This window comes from Talpa europaea (genome assembly GCF_964194135.1).
Source record: "Talpa europaea genome assembly, chromosome: 1".
In the NCBI taxonomy this organism is placed as follows: Eukaryota; Metazoa; Chordata; class Mammalia; order Eulipotyphla; family Talpidae; genus Talpa; species Talpa europaea.
The window spans coordinates 108,554,306-108,566,305 of NC_140073.1; the positions used below are offsets into that span (position 1 = coordinate 108,554,306).

Here is a 12,000-nt window from a genome sequence, read left to right on the forward strand (position 1 = left end):
TGTGGTTTAAGGAACATGAAATCTCTTTGGCAGTGGCCCAGCATCCTCTGTATTGTAAGAACTCCCAGGAGATTCCTCACTCAGAAGGATAGTGGGAACCATGAGGGGTTTGCTCCTGTTGGTTATATGAACCAACTGTGTAACTTCAAGCCACCCCCCCCCACCTCTGGCACCTCAATTTCTTCTTTTGTGAAAGAGAGGGGTTGAATTAATGAATCCTAAGATCTCTCCCAGCATCTGCCTCTGGTGTGGGGAGCTGCTGAGGCAAGGAAGGCAATGGGCTTAACCTGGGTCTCCAAACAAATGTGGTCCTCCAGAGCCATTTTAGTACTAGGGACACAGAAATTTGGGCACACTGACTCACAGGATAGCTCTGTGGGTGTTGGTCATAAGTCTGAGAATAGGGCTTCACGTAAATAAAGATATATGACATATTCCCAGGGCTTCAGAAATTTGAGTGCTAACAACAGTGTTTGCACCCCAGTCCGACTTCCTTTGCTAGCCTCAGTGGGAAGCTTGTATTGTGCAAGCAGGATCTGTTGTTAATTTGAACTTTGCTTTATTTCTATAAAAGCTTAAGTGAGTGTTACAATCCCGAGAAAAGGCTTGTAAAACATCAGATTTTTAACTAGAGATTTTTCTGAATTTCATAGCAGTATGATTAAATTATTTCTGGTAATTTCTCAGTATGCAAACTATAAACTCAAGCCTAGGTTTAAGTTGAGTTTTATAAAAGAATTTAAAAACCTACACCCCTATCAATTTCATTTTTTAGGCCATATCTTCTTTGTCAAAAAAACTGGAACAAATGTCATATTCAACTTCCCTGAATGTTATATTTCACCAAAAGGGAAAGACTGCACTTTTTTATTTACTATCTCAGCTTGTAACTCTTTAAAATGTGTGTATGTAGAACTGATGAAAAATATTTCCCTGGAATATTTATGATTTTCAATTCCAGAGAAGTTCTATTTTAAAAATCTTTATGATCAATAGAATTTATCAATTATGTTGCATGAATTGTGTAAACAAAATTAAGAATCCTATTTGCCTTCCTCTTTCTGAACTCATCTTATTTGCCAGTCTATTGACTGCATTTGTGGCCTCAAGGTCAGCCAAGGATTAATAGCTTTAGGTCTATTTGCCTTGACTCCTTTAGAACTGAATTTAGCTCTTGAGATAACAGCATTTTGCCTGTGTACTTGAGTGAAATTTTAATCTCAACCTTTGCTTATAATTTTGGATCACACAATTGATTCTAGTAAAGTGGAAAATTAGAACATAAAGGGTAAACCTAATTGTGTTTTTAATGACATTTTAAAATAGTCTAAAAAACATGTTATTTTTTTAAGTTTGAGAAATTTTTTTATAAGAACAAGACATTTTTCCTTACGGTAGCTGGTGCCACAGTAACACTTGCTTAAAAGTATTGGTCAAAACCACATTTTTGAAAGAGATTTCAATCTAGAAACTCTTTGAAATATAATTTGAAAAATGGTTTGTTGGAATGTCCACAAACTCATATGGTGACTGTTTTTTTTAACCCCTTTATATCCAGTCTAACACAAATGTTCCTTTCCGATGATGAAGAACTTGAGATGAGGATTGATTGCTTTTTTCAGATTCTTATAACCCAAGTCATTCTGCAAGAAGTAGAGGGTGGATCTTTATATTGGGAGCTTTATCAGTAAGCCCTACTGTTGGTTGAGATCAAAATGATATTGTAATTATGAGCTGTTCATGGGATCATCATGATGGCCCCAGAAAGTGCTTAAAATAGTTGGAAAGGGATTTCCTTTGCTCTTCTTGTATTAATGTCATGAGAACCTTATTTCATAACCAAAATACCAACTTGTTGATGAAAATAATCCCATCGTCAAAAATACCCTGGAAGCAGGGTATTTAGTATACTAAATTCTCTTTAGTATACTAAAGAGAATTGCCCTAGCCATCAAAGAAAGTTGACTGTTAATCTTTGCTCCAAATACCCTGCTTCCAGAGTATTTTTGACCTTAGGTCCTTATTTCTTCACCTTTGTTCCTTCCAGAAAAGTTTTTGGATGCCACCTTTGAAAATTAAAACAAACTTTTCAATACTTATTTACATTATAAAGCTAAAAGAAACCCACACTATTTGCTCTTCTTTACTATGCACATAATTCATGAATCCCTGTAGATATTTTAGAAAATACAAAAAGGTATACAGAAGTTAGCAAATAAAATGGTTATTACCCATGCGGTAATGACCCAATGACAGCTATGATCACCATTTTGTGCCATGCAAAAAGCTGAAATACCAGCACTGTCATAAGCAATACTCAGAGAAGGTCTATTTGCCTTGACTCCTTTAGAGCTGAGTTTAGCTCTACATGAAAAAGGGATTGCTCAGATTGCATGAGAAAAACAGGTGCAGGTAGATTAAATAATTTGTTAAGGTTATGCAGTGAGGGGGTCGGCACAGCAAAAATGAAGATGCCTGGCTTTGGGATTTTCCCACACCAGCCAAGGTGCAAGTCTTTCCATACTCAAGAGTTAGTGACAGTTGGTTTTTCTCAGCCATCCTCAATAAAACTCAGTTGACCAGGCCCCCGGGTAGACCAGGAGATATGTGTCAAAGCAATTGTAATTAAGTTAGGGTACAGTTGCATCCTGTGGACTCCTGAAGTAGGAGACACATCCTCTGTGGGGCAGGAAAGAGTGACTGGGACAGATGTAGAGCGTATGGAACTTTGGAATTTGTTAGCCAGAGTATACTAAAGAGAATTGCCCTACCCATCAAAGAAATTTGACTGTTAATCTTTGCTCCAAATACCAGTAGAGTGAAACCATTAGTGAAAACTTATTTCTTGACCTTAGTTCCTTCCAGAAAAGTTTTTGGATGCCAAGGTAGTAATGACCAATAGTTAGGACTTTCAGGCCTACCTCTGGGTAAAAGCTTTTGGCACTGGGCACTAAGGCTGCTAGTGCATAGATATGACAAGTAATCCAAGAATTAGTGTTTTTTCTTTTCTTAAAATAAGCAGCAGTGTACTCTAGAAAAGTGTACTAGAAAAGGCGTAAGTTCACATTTCAAGGTAGGAAGCTGGACATGCTCCATTAGCCAGCATCCAAACAATTGCTCTGTCACTGAAGCTTATCTTCCTTAACGGAGGCATTATCATAGCAAACATCTTTTCATAGACCTTATGACTTTCTACAAATTATTGGCAATAAAATCTCCTCAAGGTTCTCCCCATCCAGGTCACACAGAATAATCTTGTTGGCTCTAGCTAATTTGCATGCAGAGGTTAGCCTCTAGTTCGGGTGATGTGACCCAAAATCACTTATTTAAAAATTGTGAAGTCATAGACTTTTAAAGCTGGAAGGGATAGAAGACACCATTTATTCCCACTTTGCCATTTTATAGATTAAAAAACTTATGTTCTGAGAACATAAGTGATTTTTCTGCAACCTGCTAGGGGAAGAGCTCAGACCCAGCTTGAACTTGTTATAGTGCCTACCAAACTGACTTTTCCTCCTGACTTCCCTGTCTTGCAAATGACAAAACATTCTCCCGGTCACCCAGGATCAAAATGTCAGTCTTGCTGGGGGTGTCCTTTTCCCTAGCCTTCCCCCCAATCCTTCTCTCTCCACCACCATCCCCACACCAAACCCATTTTGTCCTCCCCATTCCGCTGCCAGCTACATCAGTTACACTCCTGTGAGGGAAACAAAGGCTTAAGATAAAGGAGAGTATATACTTGACTTGGGCTAGTGTCCTCCTTGGGGCAGTAGAGGTGGGTGGCAAGGGTGTGGGAGGACAGGCGATGGCGTTTGAGGTCTGGAGCCTTTGTCAATATTTCAATCCACTTCTCTTTATGCATTTAATATGATTTCTAGAACCTGGGAAACCTGGTTCTAGAGCAGTGCACTTGCTTGTCATTGCTACTCTCCTTTTCTTTGCGGAACACGGTAACAACTGATTCAGAGAGCTCTTTGTGGTGTCACCTTTTCCTGGGGGCAAGGGAATCAAAGCCCAATGGACCACCCATAAACTCGGCTTTATTTTACCAAGAGACAAGGAGAATGCTGAGCTAAGAAGAATGGGATTACTTTTTCGTCTAAAGAAATAGTTGCAGGCTTTGGTGTTGGATTGATAGAGAATCCAGTTCCAGGAGGTGTTGACCTTCCATTGGGATGCATTCTCCAGAGTGCTTCTTTAAATTCTGCCACACTTGTAAGTAACATAAAGAGTTGTTTGCTTCTGGTTCCGATCAGTCCTGAAAGAGAGGTACCATCTGTGCCAGGGACTCCCTCTGAGAAGATGGAGTTTAGATGACAAAACCTTTAAAACACATGGCAGTTTAGTGAAAATATGATCGCAAAAGCTGATAATTCCACTGTTCTTTTAACATAACCTGTGCTATATAGAGCACGTATCACATTGTATTGATTTGTTTACTTAGCTCTCCTTCTTCTGTGTTCAAAATCTGGCCCTGGCAATGACTAGCTGTGAACTTTAGATAAGATATTTAACTCAGTTTTCACACCTACAGAATGTGTGATAATAGCACCAACCTTACAGAATGATTACGAGGATTAAAGTAAGTGTGCATTTGTCTTTCTCTTCCTCGGGATTAGTGCCATCTCTGGCTAGTGAGTACTCGGTAATACTTTGTGAGCTATTTTCCTAGAGTAATTTTCTGTAAAATTCTTTGGAAGACTGAGCCTAAAAAATTTCCTTGTCACTTTACAAGCTGAATTTGGGGAAGAGAATTTGACCAGAGAATAATTTTGTTAATCAGACTGATTTGTCTATAAAGAGAAGTTGAAGCCAGATAAATGTTTGGAATATTTTATGACAGCACTAGAGAAACATTAGGATATTTCCATTCCTATATTTGGGTGATTCTTGGAGTTTGCCTTATTGTCTTCTACAGCTCATCCAAGGTGGCTAGAAGTTGATTTGAATTTCTTTCCTGAAGTTGTGAATTACAAGTAGTCGACACTTTCTGTTACTTAATGAGAAGTGATGTCCCGCAAATATGCCAAGCGTTTGGAGTCCATATCATTTATTGGACATTCTAATGTACTTTGTCTTAGGAAATTTATAGTATATTCATGGTTTGTCATTTAATTATAGGTTTGTTTTAAATTTCATTTGGCTGTAGCTCTTGTTGGGGAATGAGAGTCTTGTTTCTCTCATAGGAATATGTGAGTAGTGAACTGTTTGCTGATTGATAGGTCTAAAATTATGTTTTCCCCACATGTTTGAAAATGTCATTTCTGAAAGGGAAGGTGTTGAATAGCTTTCTCTGGAGATCTTTAAAAAATAGTATCGTTTCTCACCTGATTGGGGGGATGAAAGTGAGGTCTTTGGGGACAATGAAATGACCTCTACTTCTGAAAATTAGAATTACTTGAACTTTAGTTTGAATGCATGCTTGAGAATAATGTACTGAGTATACAACAAGGTATTCTATCCAGAGAATGGGGCTGGGATCGGGCCAAGGATGCAGGTACATGGAAAATGTTCTTTAATTCAGACACCAAAAGAGAAGGGCTGAGGGCAATTGTCAGAAAAAGAGTTTGAGGTCTCAGTTGAGGTGACCAGTATGTTTGCCCGTCCTTGCAAGTCCAATTATCTGGTCTGACAGAAAGCAGGTGTACTAGCTTTCTGTCACTGTCCTGGCAATACCACACATATAATGGCTTAAAACAACATACAATTATCCCCTCACAGTTCTCTAGGTCAGAAGTCTGGTACGAGGTTACTGGGCTCAAATGATCGTCCTCATTTGGAAGTCTCACAGGCACCTCAGACATAATATGTCCAAATGGGGCTTTCCAGATCTGCTTTTCAAGCTAGATCTGCTTCTCCTATAGTCTTCCCCATCTCATTAAATACCAATTCCATTCTGGAATTGCTCAGGTCAAAAATGGGATTTTCGTATAAGCCCCATTCAGCAAATCCAGTTGTCGCCACCTTCAAATTTATATAATCAGAATTGGATTACTTCTACTGACTCACTGAATTCCTACAGCAGCATTTTAAACTATTTTGGCTTCTTTTATTTCTTAAACTATTTTGGCTTCTTTTACTATTTTAATGCATCCTCAGTGCAACAGCCAGTGCTCCTGCTAACATGGCCCCCACATCTGTCACTCCCCAAGGCCAGTTGGCCCATCTCACTCAATATCAAAGCCAAAGACCTGATGGCTTAAGAGGGTGGGTGGCCCTGTCACCCCAGCCCTTTGTTCACCAGCAATGTTGCTTCTCTACCTCACACATCTGTGAGGTGATTGATCAATATATCACTATATCATTAGACTCTCAATGTTCCCCCTTGACAATGGCCATGGGATATCCTTGGTTGAGGAGGCAGATTTCAGGTCATATGGGAGCACCTGATCCTTCCATACACTCTGCCCCACTCCTTTCCCCAGCCCCATGTGATAGCCACCCCACCAGAACCTAAAGGGAGGGACTTCTCCAGTCTGACTCCAAGCCAAGCCCAGGGATATTTTTTGGTTCTGCTGCTCTTCTATGCAGCTAGATCAATAACAGAAGTGACAGCTGCTGCTGAAATACAAAGTTTGAAGAGAAGGCAGGTGTTCTTAGAAAAAGGGAGTGGTAGGCGTGGTTCCTATTTTATGTTAACCACAACTTTCAACACCTTTCTGCTCAATTGGCTACACTCCTGGGGATTTATGTAGGAAACAAGCATCTTAGAGAAAAACTGTTCCTCTCTGTTGGATCCAGCAACTATAACTACATCAGATGATAAATCAATTACACACAAATACGGTCTAGAAAATTCACATCTTATTATCATTGGAATTCAGTATCAACGCAGCCAAGTGACTGAGAAGGGGCCTAAGATCAGCCAAGGCCTTTAGGACATTTGAGGTGGCAATGGGGTTGATTGATGTATCCTGCTTTTGTCTACTAGGTCATTGCTTGTGAGCAGCAGTATGACTCTTCCTATGACGTGCGCTGTGACGTCTGGTCATTGGGGATTACAGCTATCGAATTGGGGGATGGAGACCCTCCCCTCTTTGACATGCATCCCGTGAAAACGCTCTTTAAGATTCCAAGGTAGGACACAAGATGGCGCTCTTGGCTCATTAGTTCCTCATCAAAGCGGCTCATTAGAGGGATAATAAATAGCTCCTAAACAATTTCTCTCCAAACCCGAGAAAGCCTGACTGCAAAACATATTTCTTTTTGAGAAAGAAAGGAAGTGGAGTCGGGTGGGGAGAGGTAGTCCTGAAGTACTCTCAATTTTTCTGAGATGTTCGTTTTTTGGGCATTGCACAAGAAGGCTAAAAATTCGATTTTGGATTATCTTTCTAAATAATGGTCTTTTGTTTTTAACTACATAATAATATCTGGTCATTTTTTTCTAGTTGGATTCTTTCTTGAGTATCTGAGAAATTTTGAGGACAAAAAAAAATTTTTTGTATCCACTCAGGTCAGTACTAAAAAGCATCAAAAAAAATATTATATCCGTCGACTTGCTCTTCATCTCTAAATTTTATTCTTAATGGTAAATTGTGCTGAAAGCAGTCTGTTTGAAGGACAATTAGATGATAGCATATTTTCTATAGTATGCGTCAATAGAGGTGTCTACAGGAAGCTTGGTGGTTTGTCTTTCATCAAAATTCGGCCAACTCAGGGTTCTGGTTCAGAAAAGGAGGCTACCAGGGAGTTTAATCCTGCCAGGTTGCAAGATTTGTATCTTCCACATTGCTCTTTCAAAAAGACTGCGTTAGGTCTGCCGGGAGTTCTTTAACCACTTTAACAATAGTGTTAACCTTTCGTTATCTGCACAATCACTCAGCTATCACAGCCTTTAAAATTTTCTTCTTGATTGCAATTAGCATTTCTGATTAGGTCTATTTATATGCAGATGAGACTCCCCGCGTTCATCATCATAATGTTATCATTTCATACCTAATCCAGATGTGAACTACCACCCACTACTGTTCTGTAAAACAGAAAAGCCGGTTTTCCATCCAAGTCAGCATTAGTTTTTTGCTTTTTCCAAAGCACAAAAACAGGTTATGGTGATTAGAGAAGCAAACAAAGCTCCTGACTTTTTAAATTAAAAATCTGGTGAATGTTCAAAAGCGATGTATAGAACACAGGATTCCCCAAACAACATTATATATAGCAATATGTCAGAATATGGTGTTTGAAATGTGTGCGTGCCTGATTTTTTTTTACACATTTGGTTTACTTTTTATTTATTTATTGTGGCTACATTAATCTCCAAATATCAGAATTGAGGTTAGTAGGCAATTAGCAAGATACGCATTTCTTTTTAAAAATTATGTGCTGTATGCAGACCACCTGTTCAAAAATTTCATAGACTGATGAGTGTGAGGCAGCTAAGGAGGGGAGTGTGTGTTTAAATAGACGGTGTCTCTGTCTATTTAAATAAACACTATCTCATGATTCCTTTTAGCTTGCTTCTGCGCCCAAACAAGCCTCTACTCTCTAATAATCGCTATGCTCTTCTTCCCTTACACTGTCTATTTGGAGAAATGCTTCCAGATCTGAAACACAAATAACTAAGCCCCCCACTGCTGCTTTAGGACAGGGTGAACCTAGGAGCAGGGATTTTTTTAAAAAAAAAGGACATTAGGGGTAACAAGGAATCTTTCCCAACATAAGTAGGAGCTTTGTTCCTTCTTCCTAGTGGAACCTCCTGCCCTTTTACCATCTCTTGGCTCCCTTGCAGCTTGATTGAACTAAGGAATGACAACAATAATCGGTCAGCAGATCCTCAGTGCGATTCTGTGTGCTCAACTCTTGCCGTCATCACTGTCTTAACCCTGCCTACTTGACATTCCTAAGCAGGGAAGATGGAGGTTTTATAAAGAAATGTAGCATACTTGCGTATACAGTACAGTTTTTTCTTCCCAAAACTGGGGAAGATAATGTTGGTTTATATTATACTCACTAAAGTTATTTACTTAAAAATTATCCTGCAGTTCTCACATGAAGCCTAGAGATTAACCAAACTTGTATGCGTGCGCTATCTTAATTTTAAGTGCTAAAATGTATCCTTTCCTCAGAGTTGAAAAATTAAGCATTTACACATTTTAAATAGGTATTAAGGTTTTTTTTTAACCTGTGTGTTTCAAGGAGTGCGTTCTCTCTGTGTCTCTGTGTCTTTCTGTCTTTCTCAGCATTTCCTTACCTAATGGAAAAAAGCAAATGATAAATAATGGGAAAAAATCCAGTGGTTTCAGAATCCCCCCCCCCTTCCATTTGCAAATGAATGTTTTTAGCACTCCAATGAAGTTCATTTCAGATTGCTCTGGAATCCAGAACACCATGAGTGACTTCCTCGTCTGACATTTCTTACTTGCCTCTTCCCTATAATCTTCACCTTACTAAAAATAAATTAAGTTAAATACCCAAGTAAGGGAAGTCAGTGAAGAAGAGACTTTCATGAATTACAAAGGATTTGTGAATTACTGAAGTGTTGCTTACATGTGAGGTGAGTGCCTCAGATGTCAACAAGACAGGTATTTATATAGGGTCCCTGGGCACTGTCAGGAAGTATTAAATAGAACCTGCCTGAATGTGGTTGACTTGCCTGCACATAGCTCTCCTTGCTCTTCCTCTCTCTGCCTCCACCCACCTTCGCCTTTGCCTTGACCTTCACATTAGAAGATGACGCATGGAGTAATCATGACCTGTCTTTGAAATGCTGTGTGACTTGCAATCTTTCTTATATTGCTAACACAAGGAAATTATCTGCTGATTGGCAGAGCATCCACTATTTGCTGAACCTGTCAGCATGTGTCATCTTGTCTGATGCCTTTGCTCCAAAAACGTCACTCCTCTCTGATGGTTGCTGTTCTGTTACTGCTATTTTTTCCCAGGACTTAGGAGGAAGAAAAAGAATGAAAACCATTTCTCTGTGCATCAGTCATTGGGTTCAACACTGGACTCCTTTAAAATTCAAGAATCTTAGAAGGATCCTGCAGACAAACTGGATATATTGTTTCAATTAAAGGGAGATCTATTTCATAGGTATAATTGGAAGAACCCATTGAGTTAGGAGAAATATATTATCATGTTGGTCTTTTGGCAATCAGGTTTCTTGCCTTAGCTTGGAGTCTTTGGCTAATGATCTACTGACAGGCGAAGGTGGTAGTGTCCAGTGAGGGTATGTTTACTTTTTTATTTTATTTTTTAAAAGATTGATTTATTTATACAAGTACTGGGTACAGTCAGAAGCGCTGGAGGGTGAGAGAATTCACCAAGGCCAGAGGGGAGAGCAGAGCAGGCAGACTGACAAAGTACACTGCTGAGGGGAGCAACGGGCTGCAGGAGAGGTCTGTGCGCCATGTGGGACCCTTGCCCTGCAGCCAGGAATCGAACCGGCGCTGCAGAGGCTGCGGGCAGCCTCACAACCTAGCGCTCAACTGCTGTGCCACCGGGGAGGCCCAGGGTATGTTGATTGAACAGAGACTGAAAGCCATGTCACCTGCCCATTTATTTGGGACAAGAAAGTGGGTGACTCTATCCAGTGTCTTTGTGCACATTGAAAGCTTCTACTTCATTCCTTGTGGAAAAATGCAGAAAGGTTTCAAAATTCCCAGCAGAAATGTCCTTGGCAGGAAATGGATGGAACACAACAGCCTGAACATTCCAGTCCCTGAAGCTAGTGATTTTTCCCTTCTTAAAGAGAAGTTTCTTGCAGTAGATGATTCAAGAAAAGGAGAACTCGTGATAATCACCAACTCACATTTAGGCTTGTTTTCCTTACCAGATTTAGGTTATTCTAAACTGTACCCAACTATATTACTTTCCTAGGGATGTCACAACAAATTTGGTGGCTCAAAGCAACAGTAATTTCTTCTCTCACGGTTCTGGAAACCAGAAATCCAAAATCAAGATGTTTGCAGAGCCATATTCCTTCTGAAGGCCATAGAAGAGAATCCTTCCTCACCTCTTCCACTTTTTAGTGGCTTCTGGTGTTCCTTGTTTTTTTTTTTTCTTGTGGCAGCAAAATTCAAATCTCTATCTCCATTTTCATTTTACTTTTCTTTCTTTTTTAAAGGTTTATTTTTTTTATCTATTTATGCATACAAGAACTGGGGTGTAGGCCAGAGGTACTGCGGGTAGGAGGGTGAGAGGATTCACCAGAGACAGAGTGGGGAGCAGGGTAGGCAGACTTACTGAAATACACTGCTAAGGGGAGCAGCAGGCAAGTCAGGAGAGGTCTGCTGCGCCATGTGGGTAACTCCCTGGCCGGGGATCGAACTCATGTTGCAGTGGCTGGCGATAGCTTGATAGTGCTGAGACTTTAACCCTTGAGCCATCAGGGAGGTGCACATCATCTGATTTTTCTCTCTTTCCCCTCAGTTTTCTTTTCTGTCTTATCTAATAAGAATACTTGTCATTGAATTTAGGGCCCATCCTAATGTAGGATAATTTCATCTTGAGACCCTTGCCTTAATTACATTCGCAAAGACCCTGTTCCAAGAGACATTATTTTCTTAGATTCCAAGTGCACATATCTATTGAGGGGGTCACAATTCAAACCATTACACCAAGCAACTTTTATGTTTCCCAGATTCTCTGAGAAACTAATTTGGGGCAAAATAGAAGACAACCAGCTAAATGATGATGGAGAAATGATTATAGCTAACATCTATCAAGTACTAACGACATGACAGCACAGTGCCATTTCACAAATATAACTGTGTTACATCCTCACAATAACCTGTGAAGTAGATACTATCACAACATCTTTTTCTAGAGGAAAAAACTGGGAGCTCAGGAAGGAAATCCCTAGGGGATTTACTGTTACATAGAAAATAGAAAGCCCTTACTTAAATTGTATTTATTTACTGAGGAGCTATGACTAGAGTACTTAGAAATATAGAGGGCATCCCAGTATTTAATAAACTTACAATCCATCATCACTCCTTGTTCCCAATTTTAAATTGACATTGTAAAAATAAAACTTAGAATTTTATTAGGGTTGATGATTGT

The 12,000-nt window shown here is 39.6% G+C and overlaps 1 protein-coding gene across 1 annotated transcript in view; it reads left to right on the forward strand.

Moving 5' to 3' along the window:
* MYO3B (myosin IIIB) overlaps positions 1-12,000 on the forward strand; it is a gene marked incomplete at its 3' end in the record, with an annotated part of 364,997 nt that overhangs the window by 23,886 nt on the left and 329,111 nt on the right. The window contains exon 6 of the mRNA XM_084258155.1: positions 6,932-7,077. Coding sequence (XP_084114281.1) covers positions 6,932-7,077 — 146 coding nt within the window. The remainder of the gene's footprint in view (positions 1-6,931; positions 7,078-12,000) is intronic.